This window comes from Ursus americanus, chromosome 24 (assembly GCF_024610735.1).
Source record: "Ursus americanus isolate L20-20 chromosome 24, mUrsAme1.1.p, whole genome shotgun sequence".
Classification (NCBI taxonomy): Eukaryota; Metazoa; Chordata; class Mammalia; order Carnivora; family Ursidae; genus Ursus; species Ursus americanus.
The window spans coordinates 39342808-39361675 of NC_142150.1; the positions used below are offsets into that span (position 1 = coordinate 39342808).

An 18868-nucleotide genomic window follows, 5' to 3' on the forward strand; every position below is an offset into this window, starting at 1 on the left:
CTTAACCAACTGAGCCACCCAGGCACCCTAGATCATTATTTCTAATGTTCTTATGAATCTTACTGTACTTACCACATTTTGCATGTGTTTATAAACATTTTTCATCAATAATTCTGTGATCATGACCCATTTATTTCCATTTCTCGTGTTTACTTTCAATCTGTATCAATGTTTTTAAATTTTTTGCTTCAACAAAATTATCGCGTATGTGTTTGTGGGTTTCCACACTTCACATCATTTCATAAATGCTTTTCCATGTTGTTACAATCTGGATATTCTTTTTGGTGCTAACACACCATCATTTGTCAGCCAGTTCCTGTTGTTAGACACTGTGGTTATTGCTAGTATTTCACTGTTATATTCATTCATCCCAGAAATTCTTATGGCATTGATTGGGTGGGGTTTTGATTGTTTTTTGGTTTTGCTTTCTTTTCCACCATTCCTCCGTTCCTGTGGAGTTGGGGTGGGCCAGTTGCTGGCATCTTCCAGCGGTTGAGATCGGTAGTAGTTCAGCAGGTCAGGAAGAACAGTTCACTGCCCTAGATTTACAAATTTGGAAGCCACTTCCCTACACAGTGGTTGATAGCCGTCCTCAGTAGGAATGGCTTCCAGAGATTCTCCTGCTGCCCATTAAGTTGATTCGGCTCATTTCTCAGCACCAAAGTGCAGAGCCAGACGTCATTTGCTGATGTGAGTGTGTCACACAGAGCCCAGCACCGGAAGGTCACGCGGGCAGTGGAAGAGAAACAAGGTTTGCAATGTACAGAGCTAGACGCTGGTCTAGGGAAAGAGCAGCCACATCGCCTGCTATGTGGGAAAAGCCCACTGACATGGAGAAAATAAGGCTTCTATACAGAAAGAGGCAGAGACCAGAGATGAAAAGAATGTCCTAGTGGCATTCGTAACCTGGGTCCAGTTATCCTCAAAGCCTGCCTGTGTCCCCGCCCTTCCATGACCGGGGACTCAGCACTTCTTTGAAATCCACGATCCACAAACCCCCCGTTTTGTCTGAGCTCCTTTGAGTTGACATTTTTTGCAACAAGAGCCCTGATGTGCAGGCACCAAGCCAGTGCTGACACCCCAGCCCCCGGGCCAACGCTGGAACTAGAAAGATGGACAGAAAAATGCACCTGCCCTCTAGGAGCCCGGAGACCACAGAGGGCTGGGACACGCAAACAAATCATCAGAGTGTGTGATGCCCGGTTTCATAGGAGAGCTGTCCCAACTGAGTCAAGAGCCAAGAGAAGGGGACCTCGGACTACGTGCAAGAACTGAGTAACATTTCACCCAGCACCTAGGAGTGAGAGTATACTAAGTTTTAGGGAATGAGTAGTTCAAGTGGCAAACACTGCTATGATATATCTGTGTGGGGTCAGTATTTTTCTACTTTTGGATGACTTCAGGGTAACTCTTTTTTTTTTTTTTTTTAAGCAGGCTCCACAGTGGGAGCCCAATGCAGGGCTTGAACTCACGAAACCTGAGCTGAGATCAAGAGTCAGACACTTAACTGACTGAGCCACCCAGTGCCCTGTTGGCAATAGGATTACTGAGCCGAAGAGCACGGACAAATATTTATTATGGCTTTTGCTGAAAATCACTACAAAATGCCAAGCAAGTTAGAAGTGAATCCACACATCTATCCTCTTACTTAGCCTTCGACAGCCCTCTCCACATTTAGAGCTTCCTACGGCTTTATTACCTACAGCACTCTGCTCGCTGTCTGCGTCACCACTGAGGCCCTAAAACGCCACCAATAGCAAAAGCTGTACTAAGAGGAAATGCTTCATCCCAGCTCGGGCCTCCAGCCCAGGGGATACTCTGGAGAATGGCCTGGAGCAGCTAATTGCTGGAACAGGCCGTCCATTCCCATCCCTCTCCTCTCCAGGCTGTCCTTCCTGTTTAGGAATCTCATCCTCCAAAGCCAAATTTACCAAGTCAAAAGACGAGTTACAGATGTACTTGCCCAGGAAATACCTACCCTCTCTTTCACGGCAGGCTAGCTCAACAATTGAGATTCCACTTCCTTCCAGCGCCTGGGTGCCTCAGTCGGTTAAGTGTCTGCCTTGGGCTCAGGTCATGATCTCAGAGTCCCGGGATCAAGCCCCACGTCAGGCTCCGTGCTCGCCCCGGAGTCTGTTTCTTCCTCTCCCTCTGCCCCTCCCCCTACTCCTTCTCTCTCTCTCTCTCTCTCTCAAATAAATAAATAAATCTTAAAAAAAGAGAAAAGATTCCACTTCCTTCAGCAAGGCACTGACTACGTAGCCAGTGGGTGGGAACTCCACCCACGATGGTCTGGAGCTCCCCCTCCAGCTCAGCGGCCGGTGGGATGGAAAAGAGCCCAGGTCGTGCAGCGGGACAGAACTGCTCTGCGACTCGCAAGTTGTTCGATTTCAAAGGACTGATTTCTCTCAGATTGGATGTCTTCGTGTATATATTGGTGCTAATAGTATCATCCCTTTCATTCGTTTAACAAGGGCTTCAAGTCCACTGAGAAGCAGAGCAGAACGGTGATGGAAAGAGCAAGGACAGGGGACAGGCAGACCCAGAGCAGAGTCCTGCTTTTGCAACTAACCATATTTCATTAAATCTGAGCTATCACAGATTGCAAGGGAAGCCATTATCTTATGTACCCTTAAGAAACAACAGTGCTAAGGGGCACCTGCTTGACTCAGAGTACAGCACGTGACTCTTGATCTCCGGGTCATGAGTTCAAGCCCACCTTGGGTGTGGAGCCTACTTAAAAAACAAAACAAAACAAAACAACCTGCCAAATTCGGACACAATTTCTTTTCTTTTTTTTTTTTTTTAAAGATTTTATTTATTTCTTTGACAGAGATAGAGACAACCAGCGAGAGAGGGAACACAAGCAGGGGGAGTGGGAGAGGAAGAAGCAGGCTCATAACGGAGGAGCCTGATGTGGGGCTCGATCCCAGAACGCCGGGATCACGCCCTGAGCCGAAGGCAGACACTTAACCGCTGTGCCACCCAGGCGCCCCATCAGACACAATTTCTTATCTCTTTGCATTGTATTTTATAGTTAAAGCTCTCTTCCAGACTTCTTGATATTTTGACAGATTTTTATTTATTTTTTATTTTTTTTAAGATTTTATTTATTTATTTGATACAGAGAGAGCGAGCGCACAAGCAGAGGGAGCAGCAGAGGGAAAGGGAGAAGCAGGCTCCCTGCTGAACAGAGAGCCCAACGCCGTGCTCGATCCCAGGACCCTGGGATCATGACCTGAGCCAAAGGCAGATGCTTAACCAACTGAGCCACCCAGGTGCCCCTTGACATAGACTTTTATTATATCACTCTTTTTTTTCCTTCCCAATTCAAAGATTGAATTTTTAATTTTTTTTACTTTTTTCAAATTTTTATTAAATTCTAGCTAGCTGTCATATAGTGGAATATTGGTTTCGGGAGTAGAATTTAGTGATTCATCACTTACATATAACACCCAGTGCTCATCACAACAAGTGCCCTCCTTAATGCCCATCACCCATTTAGCCCATCCCCCCACTTCCTTCCATCAACCTTCAGTTTGGTTTCCTATAGTTAAAAGTCTCTTACGGCTTGCTTCCCTCTCTTTTTTTTCCCCTTCCCCTATGTTCATTTGTTTTGTTTCTTAAATTCCACATATGACTGAAATCATATGGTAGTTGTCTTTCTCTGATGGACTTATTTCGCTTAGCATAATACACTCTAGCTCCATCCACACTGCTGCAAGTGGCAAGATTTCATTTTTTTGATGGCTGAGTAATATTCCATTTTATATATTCCATTTTATATAACTTTTATAAATATTATATATATATATATATATATCTCACATCTTCTTTATCCATTCATCAGTCAATGGACATTTGGGCTCTTTACATAATTTGACTATTGTTGATAACGCTGCTGTGAACATTGGAGTGCATGTGCCCCTTTGAATCTGTATTTTTATACCCTTTGGGTAAATACCTAGAATTGCAATTGCTGGGTTGTAGTGTAGTTCTATTTCTAACTTTTTGAGGAAGCTCCATACTGTTTTCCAGGGGGGCTGCACCAATTTGCATTCCCACCAACAGTGTAAGAGGGTTCCCCTTTCTCCGCATCCTCGCCAACATCTGTTGCTTCCTTGTTGTTAATTTTAGCCATTCTGACAGGTGTGAGGTGCTGTCTCATCACGGTTTTGATTTGTGTTTCCCCGGTGATGAGTGAGGTTGAGCATCTCTTCATGTGTCTGTTGGCCATCTGGATGTCTTCTTTGGAAAAATGTCTATTCGTGTAGATCACTCTTCGTTTACATAAAAATGAAAATGTATGCAAAATAAATTGGCTAAGGTTGTCAAAGCCCTCTGATCGAAGACCACCAGGAACACAGCTGTTGTCAAAAAAAGTTAGGTTTATTTAACTTGCTTCGTAAAGGAGAATGTACCCTAGGGAAACCTTCATATGAGTCTCTTTAAATTTGGGCTGGCAAGCCATGGTTCTGTGGAGGGATTAGGGAAGTGGGGGACCAGTTGTGGATTGAATGCTGTCAAAAAGCAGGGGCAACTTGGAGACTGGGTATCTTTATAACATTCATCTAGGAGGCAGGAGGGTGCAAGCAGGGTTGGAGTTATCTGTGGTAAGGAAGCAGCAACCACTCAGAGTCATCTTTGTGGTCACCAAGGGGCCTCATCTATGTCTCATTCTGGGCGTGATTTATTTCTGCTGGTAACACCACGGTCTGAATATCGGAAGGGCGATCTTAAACTTTCTCGATATTCCTAAAACTTCACAGTGATGTCCATTATAGAAAGCATCCCCATTTCAAGGATGTTAAAATGTAGAGAAAACACTCATCTTAGATTTGATGACATAGGATTCTTGCTGTATTACTTTGGGCAAGTAATTTACCCCTTTAAGCCTCAACTTCCTGCTCTGTAAAATGGGAACAATACAGTCTACCACATAAGACCTGTGAGGACAAAGTGCCTGTATCACTCAGAGTCCAAGGGGGGAAATAGGAACCACTCTAAGTATGTAAAACAAAGAATTGAATGCAGGGTATCGGTGACCCCCTGGTGACAGGGGTGATGGAAGGGCTGAGCAATCTAAGAGGGGACAGAGAGGCAACCCAGAGATTAGCAAACACAGGACACTCCCCACCACTCTTAAACTGGAGGGACAAATGGAGGCGATGGAATGAATGTAGCCTGGAAGAGAGGATCATTCCCCAGAAGTTGGAACCACAGAGGAGCTTTACCTCCACTGGAGACCTGCCCAAGCCCGGGCAAGCGAGAGAAAGAGAACAAACACACTGGCTTTAGCCTTCCTCCTATCCTCCAGTCTCCTGCCACTGTCTCCCACTGGCCAAACCCAGACCTGAAGGCCCCAGTCCCGGGAGCCTGAGAATCAGCACCGCACAGGGCAGTACAGAGGAGAGCAGAAGGTCAAGGAAGGGATCCCTGCAAGGGTTACCAGGCGATCATGAGATAGAAAGGACTGAAACCGGCTTGCTAATACCTTTATTTGTAAAACCTTTAAAGTACCAGATACAGTTGGAAGTAACAAAATTATTCACTTAAAGACCTACGGTAATCCAGATACTCTAGTTCCTATCTGCTCTCCAGCCCCCAACCTACTACATACATTATTCTGAATTACCCCTGTGTCTGGTCTGATATGGTGGCATTTTAAGATGGATTTCCAATGTCAGACATTTTCTCAACCGAAATCTCAGGAGAACTACAGCAGAGGGAGATGCCCCTTCTATGTCACGGACGTAAAAAGCTCACCCCGAGTAGGATTAGGGTGTAGCAGCGTCATGGCAACTGGACTCTGGTCTTGGGGCTCTCAAGAATCTGTGTGCCCTTGGGGAGGTTCAAAATCTCTAGACTCACGTTTTAAAAAATGGAAATCAAAACCATCGGGGGTGGTTTGCGTGTTCCCACGCTCCACTTGGCTCTTCCGTCTTCGCATCCCCTTGTCCAGAAGGCTCCACAATGTTTTCTGAGAAAGGATGAGGTCTTCTAAGGAAACAGATAACGTGCCCAAGGTCACAGCGCCGGCAAACATCAAAAGGAACTCCGTCTCCCCCCTTTCCACGGCAAGTCCCTTCTCGCTGCCCCACCGATTCTTTTCCCGCCTGGGGCATCTCCTGGTGGAGGAGGGCTCGTTCGGGAAAGGCAAAAGCGACCCCCAGCAACACCCCAGGACACCTGGTAGCGCTCTCGACGCCCTCAATCGGGCCCGATCGGCAGCCCGAGGGAGGACGCCCCCCGCCCGCGGGGTCTGGGGGCCTCTCCGCCGGCCGGCAATGCCCGCCTCCGCGCTGGAGGCCGGCCGGGAGCCCGCGGCCCTCCCCGCCGCCCTGCGGGTCCCCGGGAGGCTAACGGAGCCGCGTGCCCGGGGCGGGGCCACGCGCGATTGGCCGCGCGGGGTCGGGGGCGGGCCCGCGGCGGGCCGGCCGGGCGGGCGCCGACAATGAGCCTCCATAAAAGGGAGCGGCGGGGGCCTGGGGCCCCGGATTGAGCCCTCCCCGCCCGGGGTCCCGACGCACTCGGTCTCGGGGAGGCCCGGACGCGCCCGTCGCAGGCCAGGCGGTGAGCGGCGGGCGGCGGGGAGGGGGCTGCGCGGGGCGGGAGGCGGCCCCTGGCTGCGCGCCCGGCCTCCGGCGTCCGGTCACCGCGATCCCCCCCCTCACCGGCCGCACCATGGCCCTGAAGGCCGAGGGCGCCGCGCTCGACTGCTTCGAGGTGACGCTCAAATGCGAGGAAGGGGAGGACGAGGAGGAGGCCATGGTGGTGGCCGTGATTCCGCGGCCCGAGCCGATGCTCAGAGGTGAGGATGGAAGGGGACCCCACTTCCGCGTCACGGTCCGGGCCCAGGCGCGCCCTCCCCCTCCTCAGTCAGGGGCTCCAGCGCCCCCTCCCCCTCCGGCCTGGGACCTGGGCGCCCCCTCCCCCTCCGGCCTGGGGCCCGGGCGCGCTCTCGCTCCGCCCCCTCCAGGGTTTGGAATCTGGGGCCTCCCCGAATTCCCTCTCCCCCGCCCCCGTCCGGGGTCTGGAGCCTTCGATCCACACCCCGCGCGCTCCGGATCTTCCGGTGCCCGAGCGCCCCCTCTCCCGGCCCCGCACCGGCGGCCGCGGTCTCCCGCCCCGCGGAGGCACAGGCAGACGCAGGGGCCAGGCTGTGTTTTAGGCCGAGGGGCAGCAAGGCCTCCAGGCCCGAGGCTGGGCGCGGCAGCCTGGTGTCCGGAGAGATCCGAGGATGCCGCCTGCCGAAAGGAGGATTTTTCAGGGTCCTCTACGCAGAAAGCTTTCCTGTCCCCCAACTCCCCTTGCATCCCCGGCCTTCCACTTGCGTGAGCCACAGGTGTCAGATTCTTGCGCTACAGGGGTGAATGGGATGGCATACGGCATACTCCGTTTCGGAAGAGAAATGCTTGCTAGGGGTACCTTCTGCCACGCAGAAAGGAGACTGGCTTTGGGAAAGGATTCGAGGAACAATCTGGGAACACTTGATTTCCCCTCCCCCTTTACCAGTTTCTTTAGTCCGCAGGATCTTGCAGACCATTGGAAAACAAAGGGCCATTTCAGTGGAAAACTTAATACTCATGAAAATGCACCCCCCAAAAATTTCATGGAAATGCAAATGTCTTTTTATTCTCAAATACCTCTTCCCATGGGGGGATTGTACCCCAAACAGGTTGAGAGCATGGCCATGTGTTTAACCTCAGCCCCACACGCTGTCTCCCTGCACTGCCTCTCCTTTCTGGAATCTGGAGGGATATAAAACAAGTCAGGGAAATAAAGGCTGCTACTCTCCTCAGAGCTTTGCATCCAGCAGAGGTTCATTTCCCTACTTGTGCTTGTATTTACTGAGTGCTGGATGCCAGGCTGTCTCAGTTAATCCTCTCAACAACCCTGCAAGAGAGACCCTATTCCCCACTGTTGGGGATGAGGAAATGGAAGTCCTGAGAAGTTAATTCATTCAACAGGTCTTAATGAGGCTCCTACTGTAAACCAGGCATTTTTAGGCTGGGCGTGCAAACAGCTGTAAACAAAGATGAAACATCTCTTCTGGAATATATATATATGAATGACCAAACATAAATATAATTAAACGCATAGGGTGTCAGGTGCAGATAGGTGGCTCAGAGAACACCAGAGCAAAGGGAGGAGAAAAGAGGGTGGGAGTGTCATACTTAGAATATCAAGTGGTCAGGAAAGGCTTCTGTAATATGAATTTTGAGCACAGACCCAAAGGACATGAGGGAATGAACCGTGTGGGTAATGCAAGGGAAAGCATTTTAGGCAGAGAGAATAGCAAGTATAAATGTCTTGAAGCAGAAGCTTTTTGAAAGATTTGGGGTAAGAGGGGAAAGGATAAATTCAAGGTCTTGGGCCTGAGCGCCTGGGAGGAGGGCCTCCCACGTACAAAAACAAGAGGGCCGGGATGCAGGCGTGTGGAGTTAGGGAGTTAAGGTTTGAACAGGGCGAGTTTGAGATGCTTGTGACACATTCAAGTGGTATGGCCAGATAGGCATCAGACACGTGCGTTTAGATGCCACAGGAGAGTCTGGCTGGAGGTACAAATACGGGAGTCATCAGCAGGCAGGCCATGGGAGGAGACCATCAGAGGAAGGAGGGAGACAGAAGGGGTCCAAGAATGGAGCTGCGGGGCTCTCTCCGGCGACTGCAGGTTGGAGATGGCGTCAGTCCCTCATCAGAGATTTCTGAATGCCGCTACCTGCCAGGCGGTGTGCTTGATGCTGGGGGTGCAGGTGTGGACGGTCAGAAGTCATGCTGTCCCTCAGCCTGCCGTGCAGTGGGGAGACACGTGCACCAGTAACACCATGTTAGGCCCAGTGGCGGTATGGCTAAGGAGGACATGAGGGGGGAAGGGGGATGGGGTGCCCAGCTTTCCGCAGGGGACAGAGAAGGCCGTTGTAAGAAGATGGTTCTTCAACTACACCCTAGAAGAAGTGAGAGAGCCATGAGAAGAGATGAGAGGAACCAGCACACGTGACCCCAAGAGAGTCCTAGGGAAGTAAGAGACGAACCAATGGGAGGTGGTGCCTAGAAGCCGAGCGACAAAAATCAAGGTGGAAGAAGCGATGAGTCAAATGACGAAGTTTAAGAACTGACCGCTGGGTGTAGCATTGGTGACCTTGGCGAGCTGCTTTGGAGGAATGGTGGGAAAGAAAGCCCTACGGCAACCAAGAGGTCAAGGTTTCTGTGCCCAGTCACGTGGGAAATAGGTACAGCCCAGCCGTGCACCTGGATCTTCTGAGTCCTGGCCTGTTCTCAGACCCATTTCAAATGCCACCTCCCCATACTGTCCCTAGGTGTTAGGGCCTCCCCTATTTTACTTCATCCCATCTTCTCAGGTGGGAGAGAGGTGCGGCCATGGGAGATCATAGAGACTCCGCAGAAGCGCTGAGCTGCCAGGCTAACGTGGGTCCAAGCCTGCCTTCTTTGTCGAGCTGGGAAGAGTTCCTGTCCTGCCAGAGCTTGTGGTCCGTGTGCACACAGCAGATGCCAGGCAGACCTGTGGGCCCGAGATCACACCTGCAAACGCTCTGGGAGATGGGGAAGGGATTGTGACAGGGCGAGGTGGCCTGCTGAAGGGGCCTTGCCGGGTAGAGAAACAGGCATGCCCATCACTGGCTGACTGAAGGCCCACTGAGCATCTCCTGCGTGCCAGGCCCTGTGGGGACAACAGATGATCAGAGGTACCATTCTTGTTCTCAAGAGAGTACGCAGTGTGGCCTGGAAGTCAGATGTGGATATACTTCCCCCGCCAGGGGTGGGAGGTCAGGAAGGCTTCCCAGGAGTGACGATGTGAGCAGAGCCCTGAAGGAAGTATAGGAATGTCGGACGGATCAGGGTGGTCTGGACAGACATGCCAAGGCTGAAGACCTGCAGGAACACAGCCTATTGGAAAAGCACGTGGACCTGTGGTCCGAGCCCAGGTTGAGAGGAGATATGCCGGGAGATAGCGGAATGGCCAGGCACACAGGTTGTGTTTCATACGGTTAGCATCTTGTGGGCTGCTGGGGAAGGGAGAGAAAGACTTTGGGTGGGAATGTTCCTACCTCCACCCTGCAGCACTCCACCAAGTTGGGGGGCCCATGTTGTACATATTCTGGGCCGTGGGTGCCTTTACTGCTGACACCCTCCTGTCCCTCTTCCCCTGTAGTGGCCCAGCAGGAGAAGACCCCACCACCTCGGCCCAACCTGCTGGAGGCGGGCGGCGATGGCTGTGAGGAGCCCAAGGAGCAGGTGTCTTGGGAGCAGGAGTTCCTGGTGGGAAACAGCCCAGGAGGCAGCGGGCGGGCGCTGTGCATGGTATGTGGGGCCGAAATCCAGTCCCCCTCCGCGGACACGGCACGCATGCACATCCTGGAACAGCACCCTCACACCCTGGACCTGAGCCCTTCAGAGAAGAGCAACATCCTGGAGGCCTGGAGTGAGGGCGTGGCCCTTCTGCAAGACGTCAGAGCTGAGCAGCCTTCTTCACCCACCTCGGGTAGTTGGAATGGTGGGGATGGCAGGGGGTGGGGCGGGAGTGGAGGGTTGAGGGAGAAGTCAGCCTCTCGGAGCATTTGGAGCTCACTGGGTGTTTGCCCTCTTCAGACTCAGGCCAGGATGTCGAAGCTGACCCGGACTCCGACCCAGACCCTGCCAAAATGCCAGCAGAGATCGTCGTTCTCCTCGACTCTGAGGACAACCCAGCTCTCCCAAAAAGGAGCCGGCCCAGGGGACTCCGCCCCCTCGAGCTTCCTGGTCAGTCTTCAGGAAGCCTTTGAGGCTGAGCTGGGGAGAGGGGAGCACGCACCCTGTGTTCTGTGTGGAGAGGGGCTGCGCGGCTCAGGCGTGACCCCCTTTTAAAGGTCTGGGGTCTTCTCATTCTGCAGCTGCCCCTGTCTCAGAGCCAGGAAATAGGAAGCCCCGTGGTCAGAGATGGAAGGAGCCCCCTGGGGAAGAGCCGGTCAGGAAGAAAAGAGGCAGACCCATGACCAAAAACTTGGACCTGGACCCAGACCCTGACCCAGGTGAGAGGGAGGCCCAGTGCGGCTGTGGGCATGGCTCTGGCCACAGTGCCCCGGGGGAAAGCCAAACCGGGGAGGGGGGGTGGTCCAGGCCTTTGAATTCTGGCTTCAGTGAGGATAGACAGCTCAGCCTCCCAGACTCACAGTTCCATCCTGTCCTTCCTTCCAGACCCCCCGTCACCCGACTCACCCATGGAGACTTTTGCCGCTCCCGCTGAGGTCCGACACTTCACTGATGGCAGCTTCCCCCCGGGCTTCGTCCTCCAGCTCTTCTCCCACACCCAGCTCAGGGCCTCAGACAGCAAGGACTCACCCAAAGAGGGGAGAGCTGCAGAAGGAGGCCTTCCCCAGCCGGAAAGCCCCTCTCCAGGTGAGCTCCTGAGAGGGGACGACAAGGGAGGGTCAGGCAGGCTGCGTCCCTGGGGTCTGGCCTCCTCGAGGCTACTCTGTAGCAGAGCCAAGGGTGGTTAGCTCCTCGGGTCCCCTGAGAGAGGGGGCCGAGGACAGACCTGAATGACAGGGACCGGCCAGAACGCTGAGGTGCTCTGCTAGCTCCTGGGGAGTGTCCTGGAATTGGTCGTTAGGTTGGGCTAGGCCAGTGCTCCCCAAAGCCAGACAGCCAGCACCACACTTCAGGCTGATCCCACCTGGAACATGAGGTGCCCAGCTCGCCCTGTTGGAGCAAAGGCCCGAGTGGGACTGTAACAGGAGAACAGACCCGTGGAGAAAGCAATTCAGTGACTTTTGTCTAATGATAGCAGTAAGCGCTTGTGTTTGTATCATGTTTAACCGATTTCCAGAAACTTCTATACGTGATTCATCTGGCCCTTAGAAAAGTCTGTTTTCCGCAGGGGAGAAGGAAGTGGGAAGGCTGAGTCTCAGAGCTGGTTCCTCCTTCCCTTTATTCGTTTCCTGTGGCTCCTATAACAAACGTTAGTGGCTTCCAGGAACATGCTTTATTACTTTTCAGTTCCAGAGGTCAGAGGTCTGGAATGGGCCTCTCTGAGCTAAAATCTGGGTGTTGGCAGGCTCACGTTCCTTTCTGGAGGCTCCGGTGGCAGGGGTGAGGGGTGTCCATTTTCTTGTCCTGCCAGCTTCTTAGAAGCTGCGTGCATTCCTTGGCTTTTGGTCTCCTTCCATCTCCCAAAGCCAGCAGCCGCCAGGAGAGTCCTTCTGAGGATGTCATCTTTGGCCTGACTCTTCTGCCTCCCTCTTCCCCACCGGGACCCTTGGTATTACATGGAGCCCACCCAGATCATCCAGGACAATGTCTTTAGTTTGAAGTCAGCTGATGAATCAGCAACATTAATTTCATCTGTAGCCTTAATTTTTCCTTGCCGTGTAATATACCGTAGTCACAGATCCCGGGGATGAGTGTGTGGACGTCCTTGGCAACACAGTCACGTAGCCAAGCAGTGGCAGGATTCAGGTTAGACCAGAGTGCATTCTGGGAGGGCAGAGGCTGAGTCTGGTTCCCCTTCATCTCTCCATGCCAGGCATCTCGGGCTCGGGAAATGGCTCTTGAAGGAGTGACCGAGTGACACACAGCGCCTTGTCCCGGCCTGTCTGAAATGTGCATTCGGAGTTAGAGCCCAGGGAAGATAGCCCGGGAGGTACCAGGGGCTCCCCAGAGCAGGGCTCTCAAAAAGGAGGTGGACTTGCAGAAAGAAAAAAGCAAATGTGCCCCTTGTCGTGCCCCCCCCCACTCACCAGCGGTGAGCACTGTTAATAGTTCAGTTTGTACCCTTGAGACCTTAGACGAAGGTCGGTGCGTGTGCGTGTATGCACACACACGTACTTTCACTTAATTTTATTTTACCGAAACGGGCTCCGCTTTTTCTCATCTTTTTTTTTTTTTTTTTTTTAAGATTTTATTTATTTATTCGACAGGGATAGAGACAGCCAGCGAGAGAGGGAACACAAGCAGGGGGAGTGGGAGAGGAAGAAGCAGGCTCATAGCGAGGAGCCTGATGTGGGGCTCGATCCCAGAACGCCAGGATCACGCCCTGAGCCGAAGGCAGACGCTTAACCGCTGTGCCACCCAGGCGCCCCCGCTTTTTCTCATCTTGAGGCAGGCGTCAGCCCTTCACGTAGATCACGGTTTTAACTGTCTCAAGTTTCAGCTTGAGCCACATGCCAGTCCTGCCTCCCCGAGACTGTGCGCTCTGCTTGGACTTGAGCGTTGCCCGAGCGTCCTCGTTCTCTTTGGTGGATCACTGCTCTAAATGGCTGACCGCTTCCACTGTTTAGTGGGTCTTCTGGTTTCATTCTCGAAAGGGAGCCTTCATTTTGAGTCCTCGGATACCCTGTGCCCAAATTCCACCTTTCTGGAGTGGTGAGTAGCTGAGAAGGGAGTCCCTGAGATCTCAGGTTCCTTTGGGGTACGTGGGCAAAGTCTCTGAGGCCTTGGGGTTCACCAATCTGATGGACGTGAGAGGGTTTTTCTCAGCAGGTGGCAGGATCTAGGGAGGTTGGAGGTGGCCAGAACCCCCAGTGGCTCAGCCCCGAGGGAAGCACTCTGGAAGATGACATGAGTGAGGACAGGGTTTCTTTGTCCCCAAGAAACTTACTGTCTGTTTGGGGGTACAGGTCGGAGGCAGTGACGCAGCCACTATAGTTCTGTGCAGAGCAAAGGCTCTGGAGTGGTGGTCACAGACTGTCTCGGGGATCCCAGAGATTTCTCCAAACCCTGAGGCTTCAACCAGACTGTCCTCACATGGAGCTGTTTTACATATTGAAGTTCCTGGAAGATTTTGAGTAAAGATTCTATCACTTTAAAAAAGTTCTAAAGTCAAGGATTTAGAAATTGGAAAAGGTCACTGTGGTAAGGTCAGCTGAGCTGATGGATAGGAGTGTAAAGCAGAGAAAACTTTCTGGAACTTTCCAAGGGCCTTGCAGGATGAGGGTGGGGAGGCATCCAAGCCAGGAGAGAAGGTGAGCCTTGAGGACCCCACTCACAAATCGTGAGAAAAAGAGCCTCTTGGTCTTGGCTACTGTTTAATCTGAGTAAGACCTAGACAGCCGCTCTTAGGATACGTCTGCCAGGCTCAGTATGTCTCCAGGCTGGACCAGGAAACAAGATGTGTGTGTATGTGTATGCACGTGCATGTGCTCATGAGTGTGAGCTTGTGTGAGCTTCACAGGGACAGGGTCTTTGTTTTGTTCACTGCTACGTCCTCAGCGCCCAGTACCGTGCCTGGCACAGAAAAAGAAGGGTGGATAGCGGCTGCCTTCGCTTGTCACGTGTGGTGACATTTTCAGAGTCGCCGATCAGAAACAAGCCTTAATGAGAAACAAGAGAAAAGGACTCGGGCCCACCCTCTAGAGAAGGTGTGTGTGTGTGTACACACACACATGCCCAGATGTAGAGGAAGGGAGGAATGGGGCTGGGGAAGCAGAGGGGCTTGGGCTTCCCGGGAGGGAGGGGGGCCAGCCCTAGGTTTGGAGTGCAAAAGGGGCTCAGCTTGGCCCAGGACTGGTAGTCCTCCTGGCCTGCTCTTGGATGACCCTGGGGCTCTGATCATGCCTGCTTTCTGGAAGGGCATCGCACGTCAGGCCACACTGTCCTGATGCTCCCTTCTACACCCACCCTCTCCTCTGCCCTCCATGCCACCAGCAAGAATTGGTACATAATTCCATTGCTTTGAACAGTCCCAAAGTCAGTGAGCTCTTACCACGTGCTGAACTCTTTCAACATCTTAGCGTGTCATCTGTCCCCTTAAATCCCCACAGCCACCATCCACAGTATTATGATTTCCATTTCGGAGAAGACACAGCCTCGGAGGGCTCCCCACCCCCGCCCCAAGAAAAGGACTCAGGCCCCCCCCACACACACACACCTCTCTCAGGGCCCCTCACCTAGTAAGCGGCAGCCTCCATGTGTTTCCACCTGTGCCCACCCCTCTCCAGCATCCAAGCCACATTCTCTGCCTTCTCTCTGCTGCTGGCAAAGCCTGGCCCCCCGGACCCCTCGCTAGAGCCCATCCCCTACCCTGCCAGCCACTCTCTGTCCTCTCCTCTTTGTCCACCGTCCATGTTTCCCTCTCCTCTAGATCTTACCAGGCAGCCTATGCAGAGCTGTGATTTCTCCTTTCTTGACCTCTCATCCCGCCCTAGCCACTGTCCCATTTGTCCCCAGACCTTTTCAGGGAGGCTGGGGAGCACTTTCTACACTAACTGGCCCTCCTCTCTCTGGGAGTCCTGTTCTCATCCTCCCATCTCATGCTAAAATTACTTTTTTGGCAAGGTCACCATTGACTTGCCCAAAATGAAAATCCAGCGGTCAGTTCTCAGTGCCTGCTGTTCCCTGACGTGACTGTAACCGTGACACCGGCGCTCACTCCTTTCTGGAGACCCTGTCCATCTTGGGCTCCCCAGGCCACTGGCCGGGTCTCCTTCCAGCTTCACTGGCTGCTCTGTTTCTCGGGCCTGTTCTTTCACACATGGCTCCCTGAGTCAGATCTGATGGTTATCTCTCCTCTTTTCTCGAATGTGCGCTGTTTCAGGTCAGGATGTGTGTCTCTTTCATTTCCTGTGATCTCCCCAGCGCCTGGCATAGGGTCCAGGTGCTGCTTATGTGTTCGGTGAGTGAGTGGTTAAGTGAGGGACTGGATGCCTCAGTCCCGGGGCAGGGCCTTCCTCATTCCCGGAGGGATCCAGTCCAAGTTCATGTGCCCCCAGCTCCCACCCAGATCCCCCGGGTTCCAGCTTCTCTTCCAGATGCCCATGTGACATGTCTGGGGTTGTCCATAAGATTGTCGAACTGGCTTATCCAAACAGAACCCCCACTCTCAGCCACTCTCCTCCTCCCCAGCCTCCTCTCCCCTTTTCCATTCTGCACTTTGCTGGGCTAAACCCTCAGTCATCCTCTTCCCGTTTCCCAGACTCCACATCAAGCCTTCGACAAATCGTGTTAGCCCCACCTCCAAAATCGGATCAGAATTCACCATCCTGCCACCCCCTCCACTGCGGCTACTCCGGTCCAAGCCATCTCTTGCCTCGTTCCTGAACAGCCATCTCCCTGGCCTCCCGGCTTCTGGTCTTTGCCCACTCTGGTCTCCTCTCCTCCGGTAGCCAGGGTCCCCAGTGTAAACCAAGTTGGATGCTGTCCCTGCTGTTCCTTTCGCACTCCAGATAAAAAGAGTCCTCATGGTGACCAGGGATGCTCACCCCAGGATCCTGACTCTCCTAGCCCAGCCTGCCCGCTCTGCACAGGCACGGGGCTGCTGTTCCTACAACCCCAGGCAGACACCCCCGAGCATCTGCTTTTGCCCTTCCTTCTGCCCGGAGTGCTGTTCCCCAGCCACCCGCATAGCAGACTCTCACTTTCTGTACATCTTTGCTCACAGACCCGCTCCATGAGGCCCTCCATGCTATCCTGTCCCCTTCCCTGGTGTGTTTTCTTATTTCACTTTGTTTCCGTCCATACGTAACACATCGCATCTTGCGCTTGTTCATCCTTTCGGCTTCTGCCACTGGATCGGGAGCTCCCAGGAGGCCCCGTGGTCTGCTCCGTGCGCTGCTGGACCCCTGGCAGCAGGAGCAGTGCCAGGCACAGCCTGGGTGCCCACTAACTTACTGTTGAGCTCGGGATCCCGCCTGCCCTCCCGGAGCTTAGAGTTTGTCCGACGCAGACCAGCTAATGCAGATACAGAGCAGAATTGACGATGGCCGCTAGTACGTGGTTTCGAACCTCAGCAAACGTCCGGCAAGACGGTGCCTGGGTTCCCGGCCACCTATTAGGTCGCGTCTCTAAAGACAGTGTAGGCAAAAGGCCGCAAATGGATCCTTCTCGAAACAGACGTCCTGAGAGGTGCAGTGTTCGGTTTTGTTTTTCAACGTAAAGTACTTTTGCGCGTGCCCATGTAGCAGGGGACATTTTTGTGGCCGCGTGAAAGCCACGGGGAGTCTGCTCTCCCCTCTCCTGGGGCCCGGTTTTGCCTGTTCTGAGCAGCTGCTCCCCACTGCTGAGGTGGGGACATCTGATCGCCGTGGGGTAGGTCGTGACAGGAGGGGAAGAGCCCGGTGAGGCCCACAGAGCAGAGCGGGGAAGCTCACCCAGGACTGGCCATGCGGGGCTCCCACCTTAGCCTCCGTGTGCGTCTGTGAGCCCCTGGGTGGGCTGAGCTGTGTCCTCCTCGCTTGGCAGGTGTTCCCCACTCCCACCACCTATACCCACACAGGGCGGGAGCCCTCGGGCTAGGGCCTCCAGTCAGTTTTATGTGAAGCAGAGTGAGCCGAAGGGAAGAGCCAAGGGAAGTAGATGGCACTGAGCGTTTGTGTACCCAAACACGGGGGAGGAAGCCCATGGGGTGGGTCTGACTTATGCCTAAGGGGCCGTGACCTCATTTTCTGGTTGGTCGTGGTCCTCTGATGAACCAAGAGTGGAGCTTCCCCTGTCCCTTGGGCTCTCCCATCATACCAGGCCCTGGACCGTGGGAGTGAAGGCCTGGGAGTGGAGGTGCGGTTTGCAGAGGCCTTTGGGGGACATCCTCGGTGGGGGTCCCGAGGGCCCTGACTTCTGCTCTCTGCCCCCACCCCTGCCCAGCTCCCCCTCCGGGGCTTCGCGGGACACTGGATCTCCAGGTTATCCGCGTACGGATGGAGGAGCCCCCGGCAGTCAGCCTCCTGCAAGACTGGTCCAAGCACCCCCAGGGCACCAAGAGTGTGGGAGCAGGTGACACCCCCAACTGGCCTGCGGTTCTGTCAGACTCCAGCACCACTGTGGGGGGGCAGCCAGAGGCAGGGAGTGGTGTGTAGTTTCTCGCTTTCCGAGGGAGGGAGGGAGGGAGGAGGCAGGGTCCCCCTTTGGCTTATCACTCAGAGCTGCCCAGCTCGGCCGCCTGATGGAGAGAGTAAAACCAGGTGCCAAGGCAGGATGGAGGAGAGGAAAGGGGGCAGCACCCACTGCTGCTTGGGGGCCCTGGAAGGTGTCTACCCCTAGGCACAAGGCCAGGCCCTGAGATGGGCAAGGCTGGCCTCAGGGCTGTCGCGTGGTAGGGCATTGGGCCTGTGGAGAACACCTACCCCAATCCTTTCGCTGACCCAGACCTCTCTGTCCCCCCTCCTTTCCCCCTCTTAGCCCCCCACCATTCTCCCTTGGCACAGTGCCTTACACAAGAGGTGGTCACGATGGGGTTTGAACTGAGTCCCACTACCTCGGGGGACGCCTCTCCTCCCCCACCCGTTCAGGCTCCTAAACCAGGAGGCCTCCATTACCTCTTCCCGCTCCATCCCTGCAGGAGGCCCAAACAGCCCACCTGGGGGCTTTGTTCACTCACTTCCTCCTTTTCACCTGTTTTCCTGTTGTATATATCTCCTTTGTTGACAATAAATTATTTTTTTTTATTAAGAGAGTTCCGTCTGGGCCATCATTGGGGGAAGGGATTTGCTCGCAGGATATCCAGGCTCCTGGAGCGACCCTGAGGGGCAGGAGGGCCGAAAGATGGTCCTGGGAGGGAGGGCAGAGCAGGGCCAGGGCAGGGCTTCATTGGCTGGAGGACTGGGGCTGACTCAGTGCCAGTCACAGAGGGACACCTCGCCCCTTCCCAGTGCCCTTGAAATGGGGTCAGAAACACCTTTTCTTTAACATTGTGTGCCTTCTGCCTGTCTTGGTAAGCCTGTATCCAAGAGAGGCCATGGTGGGGGGATGGGGCGCTTACCCCCTAGTCGCTGACCTTTCTGAAGTGAAGTGGTTGTGGCCAGCCTGCGGGGAGGAGGTCTGCCTGTCCTCCCCTGCCCCAGGATGAGGAGGCAGGCATGTGGCACCTTACTCCAACCCACTCTCTCCTTGGCTTCAGGAAACTCCCTCTTTTGCCCGGTTTTCCCGTTCCCTGATCCGA

At 53.8% G+C, this 18868-nt stretch overlaps 1 protein-coding gene across 4 annotated transcripts; it reads left to right on the forward strand.

Moving 5' to 3' along the window:
• The first annotated feature begins 6443 nt into the window (after positions 1-6443).
• SPINDOC (spindlin interactor and repressor of chromatin binding) lies at positions 6444-18380 on the forward strand. Of its 4 annotated transcripts, XR_015721452.1 has the most exons (7): positions 6444-6811; positions 10175-10516; positions 10612-10761; positions 10893-11030; positions 11197-11397; positions 13145-13362; positions 17575-17707. XR_015721452.1 is itself a non-coding variant. In XM_087854979.1 (6 exons), exons 1-6 carry the CDS (start codon positions 6685-6687, stop codon positions 13153-13155), a joined length of 969 nt encoding a protein of 322 aa, XP_087711105.1. In that variant the 5' UTR covers positions 6444-6684; the 3' UTR covers positions 13156-17566. The 4 variants fall into 4 exon arrangements, 3 of the variants coding, with proteins under 3 accessions (XP_087711105.1, XP_087711103.1, XP_045631787.1); XM_087854979.1 differs by lacking the exon at positions 17575-17707 and having other exon boundaries at positions 13145-17566; XM_087854977.1 differs by lacking the exon at positions 13145-13362 and having other exon boundaries at positions 6445-6811; positions 17575-18380.
• Positions 18381-18868: the final 488 nt, after the last annotated feature.

Excerpts from the sequence above, each read along its gene's own strand:
- SPINDOC (XM_087854977.1), top strand. The coding sequence starts at position 6,685 with ATGGCCCTGAAGGCCGAGGGCGCCGCGCTCGACTGCTTCGAGGTGACG. Across the intron at positions 10,517-10,611 it reads CACCTCGGGTAGTTGGAATG|ACTCAGGCCAGGATGTCGAA; the intron begins GTGGGGATGGCA and ends TGCCCTCTTCAG. Across the intron at positions 11,031-11,196 it reads GGACCCAGACCCTGACCCAG|ACCCCCCGTCACCCGACTCA; the intron begins GTGAGAGGGAGG and ends CCTTCCTTCCAG.